The sequence below is a fragment of the Zalophus californianus genome, chromosome 11 (assembly GCF_009762305.2).
Source record: "Zalophus californianus isolate mZalCal1 chromosome 11, mZalCal1.pri.v2, whole genome shotgun sequence".
NCBI lineage: Eukaryota > Metazoa > Chordata > Mammalia > Carnivora > Otariidae > Zalophus > Zalophus californianus.
The window spans coordinates 87,374,235-87,393,732 of record NC_045605.1 but is presented as its reverse complement, the minus strand read 5'-3'; the positions used below and the strand labels follow the sequence as shown (position 1 = coordinate 87,393,732).

At 48.6% G+C, this 19,498-nt stretch overlaps 1 protein-coding gene across 13 annotated transcripts in view; it reads right to left on the bottom strand.

The window, feature by feature from the left end:
• CD44 (CD44 molecule (Indian blood group)) overlaps positions 1–9,317 on the bottom strand; it is an 86,313-nt gene extending 76,996 nt beyond the window's left edge. For 7 of the 13 annotated variants that reach the window (XM_027578360.2, XM_027578349.2, XM_027578350.2 and 4 more), the window contains exon 1: positions 9,058–9,312. In XM_027578360.2, the coding sequence (XP_027434161.1) occupies positions 9,058–9,124 (67 nt within the window). In that variant the 5' untranslated portion in view covers positions 9,125–9,312. Of the gene's footprint in view, positions 1–9,057 lie in introns of all 13 variants that reach the window. The other 6 variants (XM_027578356.2, XM_027578354.2, XM_027578355.2 and 3 more) reach the window with 3 other exon arrangements.
• Positions 9,318–19,498: the final 10,181 nt, after the last annotated feature.

The window sequence follows — 19,498 nt, the reverse complement described above, 5'->3', positions numbered from 1 at the left end:
ATATTATGTACATAAAGCATGAGCTTTTTCCTAAGGAGCTCCGCTGCTCACCAGCGAAAGAGAACAGATGGCCATACACAGCCCAGAGGCATCCCTTAAATTTCATTCTTTTAGATGGAGATATGCTCGTGGGGGTTTTATGAATTATCAGTGAGAAACAAGACAATAGAGGCGAGTAAGAGTCACTCTGGTGAGCCCAGAGGGATGTACCTGCCCTCTAAGGCTGACATTGGGAAGACAACTTGTCTGGCCACAAGAAGATCCACAGCCAAGATGAACTTCAGGGCAAGAGATTTCTATGGCAGCATCACTTCCCTCTCCAATGTTTGGTCTACCTCTGTGTGACCAGCACTCTTGTCGGTACCTGAACCCTTGTCTTCCCTTTGCAGGAAAATGTGACCGTGCAACCAACTGGTGGCTCTGGGGCTAGCTCAGTGACATCACCCGGTCTCCTGCAGGCTGTAAGACAGTGTGCAGCTAGCTCCTAGCTCTGCTAGACTCTGCTTCCTGAGCCAGATACACTCAGCCATGCCATCATTTGTGACAGGCAGATAGGAGATCCTCATTTAGTACTTTTGGGGTGTGTGAAGACTGGGGCCAGGGGCCTGTGCAGAAACCGCCTTCTAGACCCGAGGCAGGAGACCAGGTGTTGGTTGCATGGCATTGTTAATTTCTCCTTGGCATCTCAACTTGCATAATGACGAACACCTGCTAGGCTTCACTGTCATCACCCTAATACCTCGGCAGGTTCTCTTTGAGAGAAGAAGTAGTAAAAGATGCTGCCTAGATCCGTGACTGGTGTGTGGGTCCTAGAAGGCCCTGCAGACCTGCTCAAGTGAAATTCAAATGGGTAAGGAATCTGTGATGAGTCTCTGAGCCCAGGCCAAACGCACACAGACAAGGCAGACGTCCCCAGGGGGCTCTGCCTCCATCCTTCCCGGGTGGCTTGTTTCTCAGGCAAAGCACCCAGAGGAAAACCTGCCCATCTCCCCCACCTCCCCATGCACGAGTCATCTGCTGGGCCACATAGAGGCCAGGCCACCTTTAGGTTTAAGCTAGGGCTGGGAAGAAGGGCCCACTTCTAGTATTTGCTCAGTTCCTTATGCCAGGGTGAGTGTAGCCTGATTCCTGACAGCCTCCTCTTTCAGTTCCCTCCCTCCCTCATCAATCCTAGCTGGTAGAGAGAAGGCCCTGGGGCCAAGGATCCTTGCCCTGAGGGCAAACATGTTCCTGCTATTTGACTAACCCCTTTTCCAGCTTTGCCCATTCACGAGCCAAAGTCCTAGATGGTGGAGAAACCCCCATCAGCAACTTCCACCTCTTGTACCAAGGGACAAGTAATGAAGTGATAATGAACAAACAACTCGATCCACCAACCTTTTCAATCCTACCCCCTTCCCCAACTTCCCATCACATAGAAGAGAACAAAACTGCTATCCAGGAATTGGAATGAACAAGCTGCTCAGAGTATGAATGGGGAGAAGTTTCCATGACAACTCCTTTCTCCTTCATATCTGCAATTCCATCCCCTTCCTCTGGCATCATGTGGAGAAAGGGAGGGCAAGGCTAGCTCTGTGGACCTTTTGACTCAACCCACATCTGATTTCCAAATGGAGTTTCTGAAAACAACCAGAGGACTACCAGGCATCACCACTCGGGTTTCTGGCGGCGGGGGGGGGGGGGGGGGGGGGGGGGGCGCTGTGACATCTTCACATACTAAGAGAAGCCCAGTAATGCAGTGACTAAGAGCTTGGACCCAGTAGCTGAACCACCTCCGTTGGAATCTCAGCTCCATCACTTACCAGCTCTGTGGCCTTGGACAAGTTACTCAAATTCTCTATGGCTCAGTGTTCTCATATGTAAAACAGGGATAATAAATGCACTACTTCAGAAGGTTGGTGTATGGATTAAACAAGTTAGTATCTAGGAAACAGAGGGGTTAGCGCCCCCTAAGTATTTACTGTCGTTACTAATTGTGCCGATCGTAATCTCAAAAATATACAACTAACTGCAAAGAAACAAGTGCAAAGGGTACAAGAGCTCTCTAACTGTCAAGAAAGGTTGTGGGGAAGGGAGACGAACTGACAGGCACCTCCAGAGGAGACTCGCCGTGACACCAGAGCAAATGTGAATAATCTCTCCCTGCTGGAGTTTTGCAATTAACCTTGACTCTCAAAAGCTAAAGACTCGAAGGTTTCTGGGGCCTGAATTTTGCAAATCACCTCCTCGGTGACTCAGCCCTCCCCACCCCACCCCCAGGACCTGTCTGCCCACACTTGTACTCAGGAGGGCCACCTGCCTTGGGTGGACACACCCAGGCGGCCAGAGCACACCATGCTCAGGAAGATCTGGCTTCGGGATGGTCTTTTCCCCCGCAACACCCGTCCCTTCATTCTCCGTTTGACTCCCTGTGTCCGAATATCACTGGACAGACGATCCCTGGGGCAGGGAGGCAGGACCTGCCCCAGTTGTGGGCAACTCCAGACCTGGCAAGCTTCTACAGAGAGGAGACATGGTTTGCTGTTGCCAGTGTGGCTCCCCAGCAGACAGCAGACTCCCTGCAGCCTTGCCCCTTCCTGAGCAGCAGGAGACCCACAGAGAAGGTGAGAATCTTCTGTGAAGCTCTTCTGCTTCTCTCCCAGCTGCTACCACCTTCCAGAAGCAGGCATGGTGGGGGAGGGGGGGTGATCAGAGGGGTGTTCAAGGAGTCCAACCTCAAGTCAGCATCTCCAAAATAACCAGACCTCCAAGTGGGCCGTTGCTGGGGAGGGTTTTATTTTGAGGCTTAAATTTGGGGCTTGGTGTCATCATCCTGCCTGGCTCCCACTCCCTTCTTGGTCCCAGAAGCTGGTAACCCTGTCCTGAGACAGACGTCCCCAGCCACAGCAAGCAGCCACCAAAACCACAAATAGATGGGTGATCTCCCTGTTTGAGCAGACCGAACATGAGCCCTGTGGTGGGCAGCTGACCAGCCCAGCATCCTTCTCACCCCTGCCCTGAGCAAAACAGCCACCACCACTGTTACTATATATACACAGAGACCTATTTGCTGTCTTATTACATATGTGGTCCAGCATGCCTCCATATATAGGATCAGGTTATTTCTGTATTCTGGATATTCACTTGAGTTCAACAGTTACTGGCAAGTAGGGCCAACCCTTGGATCTGGGACCACACACGCACGAAATGAATGTGACATAATCCCTGATGTCAGGGGGCTCCCACAGTGCTAGAAGACAGATAAGAGAAAGCGTGTCGGGTTTTGGGTTCTCCCCCTTTGAGAAGCAAGAAAGTCATTAGCACCCCTTGGGCCCCAAAGTGAAAGAGGCCTCCCTGCATGATTTTACTGCGAAGCTTCAAGGCTAATTAATTTTAGCCCTGTGAGGCTAGGGGGCCTCTACTCGCCTGATGGGGCCCTATGAGAAGCAGATTGTCAGAGGTGAGCTTACTAGAGTGGCTGCCATCCTATGACCTCAGATTCTCAACATGAGGTGACTTTACCCACCACCACCACCAATTTGGCAATATCTGGAGGCATTTGGGGTTGTCACAACTTGAGGGGGGCAGTGCACAACCCGAATCTAGTATGTGGAAGCCAGAGGTACACGGCCAGCCAGTACCCAGGAAACCATATAGCACACTGCGTGCTAGCTACTCAGGGGCGAGGGCTGTGGCCTTCTGACAGTGAGCCCCCCAGTGCCTAGCTAGCTGGCGCAGCGAGGGGGCACTGCGAAAATGTTTGTTGACTCTCTGGGCTGGTTAACTAACGTATTCGAGAGTGGGTAGATAAATAGCAGGGTAAAGAAAGAGACACACTCTGTTTTCATTCCTGCTTCTTCATAGATTCAAATCCTATCTTGTTCCTACTGCCACCTCCTCTCCCTTGATTCCTCCAGCCTTCCTTGCAGTGTATCAGCTCAACAATGCCTGACAAGTCAGGTGCACTGTGTTCTACACATAGTACCACAAGGTTTTTGGCCAGAGGTGCCAATCTCACCCACGCAATTCCCCTGTAGTACCCAGCACAGTGTGGGACCCACAGAAGATACCTGATACATGCTTAAGGATTGACCAGCAATTAGGGGTAGATGCATGGGCTCAGACACATAAAGACTTACAAGCACACCCACAATGTGTGTATGCCTACATCCAGCCAGCAAGAATCAAATATGTAGCTTGTCTTGGTACTTCACATAGTGGGGTGATCAGGAAGTGGGGAGCAGAGGAATATGAAATATTTCTCCCCAGTATTTCTCCATGTTTTCTGAACCAAACGTCAGTTTAATCAGACCCTAGACTGATGAAGGCGCGTGATGTGATGTGATGAATCACATAAATGTGAATTCATTTATGCAAAACGTCTTGCAAAGTTTTTGACTCCTAATCACACGAAGCCATACATTCCTTGGTAGAAAAATATAAAGACCCTTAGTTAAAATATATACTATGCGTCAATTGGTAGAGTGTTTGCACATTGGAAATCCTGACTCTCCTGGGAAATTTGGCATGCACAATCACTTTATCCATGCCAAGCCAGATTCCACAACCACAAACTAGAAAACACGCTTTCCTAACTCTGTCAGATTGGTCTGGCTTCCCAAACCCTTGATGGCCAGCTTTGGGGGGAGGACGCAATTTAAGAAAAACTTCAACTTACCGAGGGAGTGAAAAGTGGGGTTCGAATTTAAGGTAGGAGGCACTAGCCTACCCTGATCATTCTAAAGAACACTGGTGTGCTTCCTATTGAATAGCAGAGACACAAAGGAAATTGAGTCATCAGCTTCTTGCTGTGCAATCCCCCAGAATTTCTTTCTGAAGCAGAAAAGATCCCCTTTGAGAACCATGCTTTGTCTGACAGCATCTGCCATGCTTCCGCTCGCTCTGCACAAGAGTCACTTCCTTTTCAGGCTCTGGGTTGAGCTGGCTGAACTGAGGTGCTGGGGCGACTGCAGCCTCTGTCTCAGCCCTAGCTGAGCCCCAGCCCCAGCCCAGAGTGGTCCGAGCCCCAGCCCAACACAGCCCAGCCACAGCCCCGGGACAGCCCTGGCAGAGCCCAGCCCCAGCCCCTTAGCCAGGACCCCCTGCTGGGGAAGCCCAGCTTACCTCCCACCACCTCCACTGTGACAGGGAACCCCAGCTTAGAACCATCAACCTGGACGCCGTAGACTGATCTGAAATCTCACTTGGGTGGCTGGCTGCCTATCACCTCGAGCTCCATACTGGGGTTCCGTTCAAGATCCTTGACTTTTGGAGAAAGTCAAGGATCATGTCAGCCCACCACTTGGGTCCTTAAGACTTTCCCTTGCTGGGCCACGTACAACCTGCCAAACACCAGGGGCCTCCACGGAGCATGTGATGAGGGTCCTGCTGGGTTAATGCATCTAAAATGCTTGCAGGTAGGGTGAGGAACTCTGCAGGGGCTCTTCCTTAATTTTCAGGCAGAGGGCATTGCCCTAACTTGTCTCTTAGATGAGGAGCAGCCTCTCCCTTTTTTCCCAAGCCTGCAAATGAGAGCATGTCTAGAAGGGCAGCTGAACTCTGATAAGGCGATTGACTTATTTTAGTAACAAATAACTAGGTTGGCATCTCTTGACAGCTGTGGCCAAGCCTGGGGAGACACAGTCCAGGGTAGGGCAGGGGAGGGCAGCCAAGAGTCCACAGCCTGCCAGGTGGGGGAGCGAGAAGTCATTCACACCAGGCTTCACGTTAGCTGCTCACATGGGACAGGGAAGGAATCACATACACACACAACTTCCCAAGTAATGAATCAAAGGAGCATAAGCATTGGAGTCTAACACTCCAACGTTAGACAACGGGAAACCCCAACTCCACCATTTACTAGCTGTGTGTCCTTGTCATGCTGCCTCCCTGAGCCTCCATTTCTTCATCTAGAAAATGGGGTTAAGAAAGTGCTAACCATATACAGGACTGTCATGAGGCTTATATAGAATAACCTATTCAACCCGCCTGGCTGAATGCCTAGCACAGAGCTGGTGCTCCATAAATGGCATTTCCTGAGACTTACCACTCTTCCTTGCTGTAGCAGTGTGAGGCTTCGAGAAGCAACTTTGCTTTGTGGTAAGAAGTATATATCATTATTCTTTTATTAAACTCAAACTGGATATATTGTAGGGTAAAATAAAAAATGTAGTGAATGTTTAATGTAGCATTTAAGGTGTGAAACTAGTGTTTTGCCCACTGCAGGGGTGGGGGAGGGAGGGGGCGCTCATTACCGTCCTGGATGATAGGGGTGTTTCAGAGACCCGTGGATGGGAAATGTCTGGCCCTCAGTCTGTCTGCAAGAGGGAAAGTCACCCCTCGCTCTTTTTCAGGATCTGTTTCCTCCATGGGAAAAAGGAGGGTTTCTAAATGGTCCTTGGAGTCGCCATTGCCGAGTCTACGGCAATGAGTCAAGAAATATTTCTTGAATGAATAGAAGGGGATCTGTCATAAGTTAAGAATTTCATGCTGCCTATGGTGCTCCTGCGTGGGGCAATTTGGAAGAAAATGGAACCTTTTCCTACTGGCTGCCAGCCTCAGGCACACCTACTTGGCCCTGCGCCTTGGCAGGAAATAAGATGCCCAATGTCTATCTGGGGAACAACTGAATTAATTGATGTTAACCCCAGCAGTGATGGATTTCTTGCTTCTCCACCTGGGAAGACAAAGCCCAAGACCTAACTCCCAGGAAGAGGGGTCTCTCATGCTCACAGGGAGCAGAAGCGCCCCCAGCCACCCCCAAGCTCCGGAGCTCTCAGATGCACCCCTCTTTCTCAACACCAGGGGCGCAATTCCCAAGCAGTGAGGAGAAGAGGAGGGGAGATGTGGGAGGGCTCATCCCCTTGCCCTCCCCCCAGGGTACCCAAGGCCACTTTCTTCCCCCTGCACATGACACCAAATTCAAAGTGTCTGTTCTCCAACTTAGTTTCTGGGTCCAATGTTGGTCATTTCTTGATTTTTTGCTTTCTGAATGGAGGATGGAGCCCTTCTTCCTCCCCAAATTTTGCTCCTTTCCAAAGTTTCCTTGTCTTTTGGAGGCCTCCCTCCTTACTAACCCCCCACACTGGGGGACTAGGGCAAAGGTACTGCCCACACCCCACCCCAGCTCCTCTTCCTCCTTCCCCTCTCTGCCTGCCCAGCGGAGCTACTAAGTCACGTCTCCCTTCCAAGTCTCAGTTCCCTCCAAACAATGTTACAAGCACATAAAAGCCAAGCCCCTGGCACTTTTTCATGCTTCCTCCAAATGATGCTGCCCGAAAAGACCATGAAAACGTGGGGCAGGAGTGAGCCTTCCGGTCTCTGGGAGAACCTCAAGGGTCAGGACAGCGTCAAATATTTGGGGATGGGGCCCTTCAGAAGAATCAGGGAAACCGGTTGCAAGGAGTCAGAAATCAGGATCCTCAGAAACAAAACAGAAGACATCACTGGAAGGTAATACACAAAGAAACTTCCCTGGAGCTCCCGAGAAGGCCGGGCCCAGGGTTCTCCCTGCACTCCAGATTTTCTCTTCTCTGGCATCCCGAGCGTTTTTGCCTTTCAAGGGCTTGTTGGAGCTCAGTTCGCCTTGGAAGCCACCTCAACCCTCCGTCCCCAAACTCTTTCCAAGTATGTCTGGGCCATACGTACGGTCTAACATATTCCCACTAAGCATAGGCTCATGGACCTGAGTTCACATGTGCACCAATCCTTCTGGCTGTGTGAAAACTGACAAGTTACTTAACTTCTCTGAGCCTCGGTTTGTTTCCCTCCTGTAAAACAAGGCTAGTAACAGGACACTTCTCACTGGTTCACTGTGAGCGTAAAATAAGGTTAATGCTTGTAAAGATTCAGCACAGCGCCTGGCACCGTGAAAGTGTGCAGCAAACGGGGGCTGGTGTTGGCATTTCTTCTATTAGTATTATTATCATCATTTTTATTTCTGTTTCCCAAATCTAAATCTTCGATCCTCACTTGGCCCCAGCCTAAAGTACCCAGGTAAGACTGTGTCTTTTCTTTCTTGGTACCCCCAGAGTGGGGTTTAATAAATACTTGCTGAGGAGAATTAACCATAGGCTGAGCTGTCTTAATGACCCAGCTGGCACTTCTTAAAAGAAAAACTAATTTTGCTAGCAATAAGCAAATCAGCCATGTAATTATCTGTACATATATACACAAAGGGAAGGAACACTTGGAGTTTAGTCTCACCAGAATACCTCACACGCGGCCACCCACGCCAAAGCCACTGAAGATACAGACCCTGTTTGGTTGGGGTACTGTTAGCCCCAGCTCCAGGGTCCCTAACACCACCCCGATGTCCAGGCTCTGTTCCTTGCTCTGAGGCTGCCAGGCAGGGAATGTGAGCCACATTACTGTCTGGATTTCCCCTAACTGATTGGCAGAAGCAGGAGGTTTGCAAGGACTGAGTAGCTGGCTCAGTCACTGCCTTTCCTCCTCACACTCCCTGCCCCAGGCTGGCACCTCGTGGAAACCCAGAACCTCACAGAGCTGGTTCAAGTTCCCACAAGCAGTGACTGGAGCCAACTGTAAGAGCTTTGGAACCCAGGCGCAGTGGGGAGCTGCAGGGCGCCCGCACCCCTTTCTGGAAAGCTCATTGCCACCAGCCGTCCCACCACCATCTCTCGGCCACCTGGCGAGCAGCCCCTGCCCCGCCTAGCTCGGCCCTGCCCAGCCACAGCCCAGCCAGGCTCCCAGCGCCCTTGGGCGCACGAGCCTGTTCGTCCAGACACCGGTTGCGCACACCCAGGAGTACAGTTACTTTCTGCCTTGTGCTCCAGCCCCAGCGACCTCACCCAAAACGGCGCGCCGGCAGCCTGCCCAACCAACTTTTCCTCGCTCTTTCTCTTTTCTTTCTCTTTTCCTTTCAACAAAACCGTGCTTCCCACCAGCACACTCTCCAAGGGCTTAGCGCAAAACCTAACCCCGCTGTCCTGAACCAAATCCACGCGGCTCGCCTCCGGTCCCCGGTCCCCGGTCCCCGGGGCCAATTCAGCCAGGTGGCTGCTGGGTCCTTCCGGGGCGCCCCGGCCACTCCCTCCCGCTGCCCCCCGCGGCACTCACCGATCTGCGCCAGGCTCAGCTGCAGGAGGCACAGTCCCCAGGCTAAGCGCCCCCAAAACTTGTCCATGGTGCGAGCAAACCGAGAGAGCGAGCGCGGGGCGCCGGAGGGTCCGGTGCGCTGGGCGGGGGCCGGCGGAACACGGGGCGAGCGGGCCGGACCGAACCTATCAGGGGCTGGGGTCCGGCTGGGCAATGAGGGCGCCTGGGAAGTTGGGTGCTGTTTTTATTCAAGGGCTGAAAGAGTGACCTAAGAGGGAGGAGGGAGCGAGCGCAGGACACACCCAAGCGAGGGGGCTGTGACTAAGCAGCCGGCAGAGGTTTAAAGACGTAGCAGCTCTCCCCCGCGCTGGCCCTTCCGCCCCCGCCCCGAGCTCGGCCGAGACCGTAAATCCGGGCGGCCTGGGCGGGCGCCGGGAGGGCCGGGGTGCCCGTGCGCCCCGGGACGCACCGGTGTCTGCTCCCGGCCCGCTGGGAGGGAGGCCTCAGGACCCACAAGGGGGATGAGTGGGTCCCGAAACCTAGCCGCCTCAGGTTCAGCCTCCGACCCCTCCTCTCTGCTGAGTTTCTCTGTGAATCGGGCTGGGGAGTGATGTCTCTGGGTTTCAGAGGCAGTTGGATATTCTGGGAGAGGAGATGGCCTCCTGGCGAGGAGGTCCTGCATGGATAGGGGTGCTCCCGTGCTCACGGTGGGCAGGAGGCGTCAGGAGTTTGTGGTTCCTCCCAAGGGGGAGAGGACAAGCTCCTTCTTCGCCGGAAAGAGAAGAGAAGTTCTCCTGGTTCTGGTGAAGTTTTGCTTTTTATCAGGGCTGCTCAGAGAAAGCTAAGGATGACCAGCCTTGGGGCTGCTAGTTCCCTCCTCCAACCCATGTGTCATCTTCCAGTCCCAGGCTGGCACGTGGGTCCATCCACCCGTTCATCCAGTCACCCATACTCATTCATCTTCCCAAACATCCTTCCACCTTCCTATTCACCTGTCTACCCATCCTCCCTTCCACCCACTTATCCAGCCACACATCCTTTCTTCCTCCCTTCCACGCATCCATCCAACCAGCCATCCAGTCACCCTCCCACACGACTGCTCCTCCACCTTCCCATACATCCTTTCCCACGTGTCTTCACAGACCTACAACCAGCCATCTGTGTACTGTCCTCTTCTCCAGCCAGCCAGCCACATCGGTTCATCAGCGGATCTATCCACCGTCTGTCCACCCATCATCCACATATCCATTCACCATTTTCGCCATCCTCACATCCACCACACATCCACCCATCCTCTCTTGCTCCTGTTTAGACTCCTATCTATGCAAACATTAATCCATTTTCCCTCCTTTGTCCTAACCAATACATCTCAGAAAGGGAAGGAAGATTGTCCTATTCTTCAGAAGAGGCATTTTGAGTTAGAAAAATCATTCTTTGCATTATAATTTCATATCTACCTATAACATACAGTGATTTCATATTCGAAAATCAAAAAGCAGTATTTCTTGTTGATGTGGACCACCGAAAGTGTAGCTGAATGGCCTTCTTGCCTGGAGGGGTACACCGAAAAAGGTAATGTTGTCAGTGACCGTGGCAAGATCCTGAAGGAGCCATTAGAGAATTTTTGAGCCAGAACAATTCCCTTTTGATTTTGTTATTTATGGGAAGAAGTTGAAAAACTGAGAGAAAGTGCATGTAGCCATCCCTTATTCATCAAACATGTAGTGAGTGCTCAGGGGTATCAAGATAAGTAAGATCTGCCCTATCTTCAGGGGCCCCACAGTTTGGTAGAGAATCAGACTCACAAGCCGGCTGTTAGCACACAATAGGAGATGCACTGCAAAATACCCATGAGCAGAGTACTAGCCATCCTAGAGAAGAGAGTCCCACCCTTTCCTGGGAGAACACCAGGGAGCTTCACAGTGGAGGTGATATTTGAGCCAGGTCTTAAAGGAGGAGGAGGAATTCTTCAGAAAAACTGCAAGGACAAGGCATCCACCATCCACCGGCAGTACTCTGCAGCGACTAATAGCAAGGATTCAGGAGCCAGAACGCCTGGCTTCGTACCTTGCCTTGGTGACCTCAAACAAGTAAATTAGCCTCTCTGTGCCTCAGTTTTCTCACGTCTAACATGGGGTTAAATAACAGTATCTACTTCATAGACTTGGGGAGGATTAAATGACTCAAAAGTCCTGCACTTATTAAGCCCTAGATATATGTATGTATATGCATATAGTAAGCACCATAGATGTGTTTGTTATTACGACTAAAAGCAAAATTGTGAGTGAGCGCAGAAAAGTAAAAGCATATGACTTGTCCAGGCAATGGAGAGCCATTTACAGTGGCTTGAATATTCAAATAGATGAAGATGTTGAGAGGGGGACAGCAAACAGGTGGCCCCAGAGCTCAGGTCATTGACTGTACCGGGGAGTTTGAACTTGACCCTTAGGAAATAGGGAGCCAATATAAGTTTAATTATTGTTGTTGTTGCTGCTGCTGTTGTTATTGTTACTACTTTTATTATTGTGCTAAGATACACCGAAAGTAAGAGTTAGCCTTTCAACCATTTGGTAGCTCTCAGGACATTCACAGAATCGCGCAGCCATCACCCGGGCTTGGCCCGCTCTGGCTGCCATAGCTGAATACCACAGACGGGGGGTTTAAACAACACATAGTTATTTCTCACGGTTCGGGAGGCTGGGAAGTCCCAGATCAGGGGGCCAGCAAGGCTGGATTCTGCTGACAACACTCTTCCTGGTTTGCAGATGGCTGTCTTCCATCCTCACATGATGGGGAGAGCCAGAGACCGAGAGGGAGGGAGACAGAGAGGGGGGTGGAGACAGTGAGAGAGGAAGGGAGAGACAGAGACTGAGACTGAGCCCGGGCAGGGAAGGGGGCAAGCTTGATCCCGGGTCCTTCTCATAAAGGCGCTAATCCCATTCATAAGGGCTCCATCCCCCAGACCTAATTATCTCTCAAAGTCCCTACCCCCAAGTACCATCACACTGGGGGTTAAGAATCCAAAATGTAAATTTGGGGGAAACAAACGTTCAGCCAATAATAACCACTGTCCAGTTCTGCGTAAGGTTTTGAGTTGGGGAGAGCCTGCCTGACTACAGGCTGCTCTTCTTGCGTTCCCAGGGAGAGTGTTTGGGGCTGACAAATTACTGGCCCTACTCGCCAACCACTATGCCACCAGCCCCATGATTCCCGGGGTGACCCCGAGCCCCACCTGAAAAGCGGGTAAGTAGTGGCAGAGATGTCTGTTACCAAGAGGACACCTTCCTGAGACACCTGGGGGCACACTGGCCCCCAGGAAGATCTTCAGACTCTACCCACCTGAGAAAGCAGCCCTGGAGAGTTGCAAGGAGAGGGCACTGGCTCAGGAGTGACCTTGGACTTGTCTGGTTAGCTCCCCGGCCTTCAGCTCTCTTTTTTCGGAGGAGGCGAGTGAAATGGGATGGGTGTTCACTGCAACACTGTTTCTCACTGGGTTTCGTGGAAGTTGCAGGTTCCTGGGAGATCCCTCAGGAACAGACGCAGGGGTCCAAGCAAAGGCTTCAGCGTGGGCTGTGCCTCCCCGCCACCCCGTCCCCATCCCAATGATGACTTCCAATCTCATCAGTTTTATACACTAGACTATTGTGTGAGATTTCATTCTGACAAAGGAGTTGACTTTGGAAAAAATACATAAAGACCACTTGACTCTGTCTTCTCAAACCCTGGTCCCTTTGGCCTCTGTGCAGTTAACAATCAGCAGATGAGGTAACAGATGTGAACATGTTTTACAAACTCTAGAGAGCCATGCAAATTCTAGGGGTTGTAATTAGGATTATTCTCCCAGGAGGAAATACTCTGCGGGCCTGCTTCCCGATAGTTTAGTGAGGGACTGAGGTTGTTTGCCCCCACGCTACAAGTGACTCATTTCAAACTGACCTAGCGACTGACTGAGTCAAGGCCAACCTTTGGGAATTCCTGGACCACCTCTCTGCAAGAACCGGGTCACCCTCTTCCCACCCCAGATGCCACCGCCAGCCCCGCCGCCAAGACCCCGCCACCTCACAAAGACATTCCTTGCTCCTCTTAGAGCCTCTATAAAGTTTAAATCCTTAAAGTTACCAAGTTGAGAGGCTCAGTATCTGTTGTGTGTTGCACCAGTTACCTTTTTAAGCCCAAACCAGGGATGTGGGAAACTGGAAAAGAGACCTTGAATCGATCCGAGTTGACATGAGGTCATACTATTGGATAAGAATCCAGGACACAACTGGCAGCCCGTGGATTGAAGAAGCCCGGAGCTGAGCTATGGCTGAGTCCCTGATCAGCTGGGTGACCTTACTTAGGTCACTTGACCTTCTGGGAGTTTTGGTTATCTCATCTACAAAATGAGGTTAATAAGACCTCTCTCACAGTCTGCTGTGAGTAGTAAGTGAAAGAAGGCCTCATCACGGGAGGGCTCAATGACCCCTCAATCTCTAAGCTACCTGAGGACAGGGACTTGTTTGTCTTAGACACTGTGAATACCAGCTCTCAGTTCCTGACAATCCCCTGTCTCTGGCAGATACACCTTCTCAATAAAAAAGCATTAAATAATGCATGAATGACCTGTTCCTTTTCCTCCCAAAACACTTCAGAAGGTGACTTCAGGGATCACATGAGCCAAAGGATAGAAGCATTTGGACAAGCTGACACTTTCTAGATACATGCAAAGCAGCAGGATCTGATCTGTGTGACCATTTTCAGAAGACCCAGCGGAACCTGAGCATGGTTCACTCTGGCAGACTAGGATTCATTTATTTATTTTTCCTAAATGTGGGGGCTTGCTGGCTTCTGGCTAGTAATAAATCTTGTTCTTCTTAAGCAAAGAAAAGTCAAATCTAAACCAAAGGTGAGCAGGAGTGTGTGGAGCAAGGCTGGGAGGTGGGACCGAATCATGGGACTTGAGGATTATAAACACAGCAGGCCACCAGACGCTTTTAAAGGGACAACATTCAGTTCTTGCATGGGGTTGCTTACCGTAGAAGGAGCGATCTGGCAAGGTACAATAAAGTGCCATTCCAGTTCAACTTTAACTCAAAAAAAAAAAAAATCCATTCTTAGTTCACTCTCAACAAGTGAGTTCTACACATGCAAATGAACAGTGGTTAAAAAAACTCCTGTGAAATAATTATTAGTGAAGTCTAAATAAACTGGCAATTTGGGAAGCAATCTTCATGACACATAAATGACATTGAGTGACTAATTAGTCTCGAGCTAACCAAGTGTGATTACAGAGCTGAGGCTTTTTCATTACTAAGGCTTTCAAATTATGGCAAATAAGGGGGCCTGTGTGGCTGGTTCACCCTAGAAATGCCAAGGGGGCCAAGGTGCCTCTGGATTCTAGATGCGTCCATGTCAGGCACAAGATGTCTTCTACAGAGCTTTGGAAGGTAAGATAGTATGCCAATAGGTCAAGTCCCACAATTTGGTGGTAGTTAATTTAGAAATGTAAATTTTTGAAGATGAAATTTGAATCAGTGGTATGTGACTTTATGTAGAAACCTCGTCCATTTTTGACACTTGACTGCATTCTTGCCTGCCACTTCTGTGATCTACCCTGATTTCTTCATAATATACCCCTTTTATTTCCTTGTGTTAGCTTAAGCTGGTTGCCACCAAAGAGCCTTGATGAATGTAGGAGGGCATCACTCAGGTTTACAAGAGAGTAAGGAGAAGCTCAGATGGCTGGGGGTTGTGCCTACCATTGGGTCTTGAACTCAGGACTTCTGACTCTAAATCTCCGATCTTCTGATTCTAAGTTCCATGCTCTTTTTACTACCTGACCTCACCTACAAACCCTCCCCCTTATCATCCAATTATACCCAAAGAATGCAACTATTTCTCCTTCACTGTTACAGAAACTAGGCATCCCTCATGATTTGCCCACAGTTGCATGGCAATTCAAATGAGCGGTGGGTCTTCCCAGGCCTTCTCCAGAAAACCCCTTTCTGCCTGAACATGCCTCATAGACTATTTCAAAAGCAAAACCGTCCAGCCAGCAAATGGTAACAGCTGCTTCTCTTCAAAACACCCAAAGGGTAAAACTTCTGGGCTCCGATGTACGGGCATAATGCTCTAGCCAAGTCTGGATGGGGCTCAGTGTTAACTCCTGCAGAAAAGGTTATAGGTACTGAACTTGGATGTGAGGCCAGGCCAAACCCCGTTTTATTGTTGGATCCTGTAGCTCAGCCACAGTAGACTGCGGCTTTAGAAGGCATGGCGTGGGTGAGAAAGAAACTTGAACTTAATTGGGAGAGGATGTGGTGAGGGAAGGGAAAGGAGAAAGAAGAGACATCTTGAGTGTGTGAGTGGTGGAGGAAGGACAAAAGACATAGACATGAACTCACCATGATATGAAGGGAAATAAGTCTTCTAATCATCCACCAGGAATTTAATGGACCTCTACCATATACATTACATGGACTAAGCCCCGAGAAAAAACCAGAGAGGAACGGGACCCGCCCTCTCTCCTCAAAATGATTAAGGTCTAGATCGGGGCTGGCCAGTTACTTCTTTGCCCCACGTACTACTCTAGGTGGTAGGAATCCAACAGCAAAACAAAACAAAACAAAAATAAAAACAAACAAACAAAAACAAACCAAAAAAATCCCACAGTGTTTTATTGTCACTGAAGTCGGGGGAGGGTGCAAGGCACATTTAATAAGGTGGACAAGAAAGTCTGAGGAGGTAACATTTGAGCCATATAAAAATATTAGAGAAACACCTTCAAAAAAGAAGACATAGCAAATGTAAAGTTTTGAGATGAGAATATTCTTGGAATGTTTGAAGAAGAGAAAAGACCAGTGGGGCTGGAGCTAAGTGAGCGAGTGAGCGAGGAAGTTAAGTGGTTGGAAAGGGGATTGTAAAGGAGGGTAAGCTTTCACTCTTGTGTGGCCTTGCAGGCCACAGTAAGAATTCGGATTCTGTGCTGATTTCAGTGGTATGATTCTGGTGGGTTTTCCTTCACTTTCCAGGGCTGATTAACTAGTAGTGACTGCTCAGGTCACTCTGATGAGGAAGATTCTGAAGTTTTACAGCTCAGTAAGGAGGTAAGAATTCAATGATGGTTAAGAATATATGTCACATCTGCAAGATGAGGCAAGGGTAAGGTTCGTGATCAATATCTGCCATCTCTGATCGGAATGGAATATTAAGTTGTATTAGTCAGGTTAGTCCCAGGTTATGCTGCAGTAACAACATCACTAAAATCTCAGTGACTCAAAGCAATCCTCCAAGTGACTTCTTGTCATGCTAAGTCTCCTGTGGGTCCAGGCAGTTCTTCAAGGCAGCTGTCTTCCAAGCAGTAACTCAGTGATTCTGAGCGGTTTGATTTTACGGCATCTCCATGTTAACAGAATTGCTGCATCAGGGAAAGAGAACAGTAGAGGATCTTACGCCAGCAATTAAACGCTCTGGCACAGAAATAGTACGTGCCATTTCTGCTCACACGCCGTTGGCTAAAACCAGTGACATGACCCCATCTAATTGCAAGGGAGCTGAGGGAGGGTAATCCTCCCATGAGCCTAAATGTGCAGAAGAACTGAGTATAAGCAAGCAGTAAAAACCTAGCATGTAAGTCAACTTTAAAGAGTGTCCAGTAACCCTCCCATGCAGTTTGTAATGAACTGGCTGAGGAGCAGTCAGTAAAAAAAGAGTTCAAACAGTAGTGAGATTGACCAGGTTTGGTTCAGAAAGGTTCTATAGAGAAGGGGTACCTGAGTGAGATCTTGCTAGATAGTCTTATTAGAAGGTCACCCTCCAGCTCCCTCTTCCCCACTCCAAACCTGTTAAATCCTTCCCTCTTCTTAGTCCAACCCCACCCAGTAGTCTACAATAGGGTCTTTGCACTTACCTGGCTCTTTAAACTTATTACTTTGGGTGCTAAAGAGCGTTATTCATTTGTTATGTAACCTTGAACAATTCACTCCTCCTAGAGCTTAAGTTACTCATTTAATGCTTTCTATAATTATTTTGAAATTATTGTGAAAATTAAAGTATACAATGTAATGATGTATCTGTTTATCTTAACATAGGGTTTGGAATAGAGCAGGTCCAAAAAATTGTAGTTACTATTATTTTTTAAAAAGAAAGTCTATATTTTTTTATTAACAAAAAGTACAAAAATAAAGTAGTTCCAGGGTTGGTTCAGTAGCTCAATGATAGTATTGTAGACACAAAATCTGTTCATTTTTCTGTACCACTCTTAACATGTGAGCTCCCTTTCTCAATGATTTTTGCCTCATGTCACAAAATAGTTGCTGCAGATCCTGGCATTAAATCCTCACTTGACAATGTCCAAAGCTGAAGAAAGGAGGTAGTCAAGAAGAAAAGGATCTTTCATCATAGGTTCTCTCTTTTAATCAAAGAGAAAAATTATCCTCAAAAACTCACTGTCCCCCAGCCAAATTCTTCATGTCTCAAGTTCTAGGTATTCAAACCCAGATGTAGTTACTATTATTTTTACTCCCCCTTCCTTTAAATTCTATCCTTTCTTGGTTTTATAGATACTGCCCTCGCCCATTTTTCATTCTACCTTTCAGATAGATTTCTCTTTCTGTATCTTGTGGTCTAATTTTAGCTACTGACAAATTAACTCAGAAATATATAATGGCTCAAATACATAGAAACTGATTTTTGAATCTTCGAATACTCATAAGATAAGGGTTTCTGGATATATAGGATGGTGGGGTGATTCAGGCTGATGGAAGCTCTGTAATTCTTGACACATGACTTCCAAAGCTGCTAGGGTCATTCCTCATTCAGTCAGTGGAAGAAAAAAGGGAATGTAGGAGCACTGTTTGTGGGGGTTTTATGAGCCAGGCCTGGTATGGGACCATCACTTTCATTCAGGACTCATTGAACTGGGTTCTAGCCACACCTAACTGCAAGGGAAGCTGGGAAATGGAGTCCCGCTGTAGATGGCAGGGCAAGGGGGAGAAAGTGGAGTTGAATTCCTCCCTGGCTCTTCCTCTGAGTTCTTTCCTGCATTCCTTCTCCTGATGTAGACTTCCTCAAGTAGACACCCAGGTTTGTATCTGCTTCTTCGCTTTCTCCTGAGGCTTACTTCACCTACGATGCCACAGCCATGAGAAAGGAGACACCAGGCTGACCTCACTCACTGAACATGCCACCACCTTCCAAGAGTCCTGCTCACTTTTCTTCCTGTCTTCCACTTGAATATTGGGTAAGGCCAACTGCAGACATTAGGAGAAGCTTTGGGGCAAAAAGAAAGAAAAAGGGCTGCCAACATGGACTATCTTGATTCCAAACCCAGCCATCTGGGTGGGACCTTGAGCACAGTTTATAGGCAGGAAATGGTCCATGTAGTCCTAGACTATAAACCCTGTGGCTTTCTCTGCCAACTCGCTGGGACCTTGTAAGACTGGTTTTAATACTATTTATAAACTGCTCTGAGACCATTTCCCAAAATACTAATTTCAAGAGATTTTAATATAAGGGTGCTCCTCAATAAAAGGCTTTTCATAAGCAAATATGTTTGGGAAACACTAGGTTAAAACAGGTGAATAGGTTCCCTTACTCTAAGTGCTTTTCCTCGTTTATTCACACATCACCCATTTCTTGAGGGTTTGCTAGCATTGGGCACCATGCTAGGCACTGTGGATCTGTGGTCAACACACCCTCGTAACCCTATTCTCTAGCAACATAAATTCTAGCACTAATACACACTGTAAGTTTCCGAGAGGGGACCATGGTATGCAGTTTTACCCAAAATTATTTGACCATGGACAACTCTTTTTTTTTTCTTTTTAGAAAAGTGGTATAATAAATTCCGACACACTCATCACCCAGTTTCAACAATTACCAACTCATGGCCCATTTTATCTATCTGCACCTCCCACTTCCTTCCTCACCACCTGATTATTTTGAAACAAATCCCAGACATCGTATCTTATTTATAAGTAAATATTTTAGTATGTATCTCTAAAAGATAAGGGCTCCTTTGAAATAACATAACTACAATACTGTTATTACGTTATTGGTGATTTCAGATTTTCTCCACTAGAGGTTTGTATATGTAATATTTGAAAAATAAATTAAGATGCAATCCACATAACCGGCGTATTGAGGTGCGTGGGTGCGTGGGTGTGTGGGCGCGTGTGCACATGGGCGTGCGCAGTCACACACACACACACACACACACACACACACGCACACCCTGAGTAGCTGTGACATCATCTCTGGGGATACACCCTAGTCCTGAGGGCAGTCTCCACCACACACTGGGTGGACCCGTTCTGCCTGCAGTAGAACTAGGAAGGAAGTGCCGCCCATCCTCACGGACACCAGTCCTATGGGAAATGCGGGCTGAAGAGGATGTGGTCCCTTCTTACAAGTGCTGTAAGAGGGCCTGTCAGGTGGCCTCTGAAAAGTGACATGGGGAAGGCTGACAAAATCTGGGCAGCAG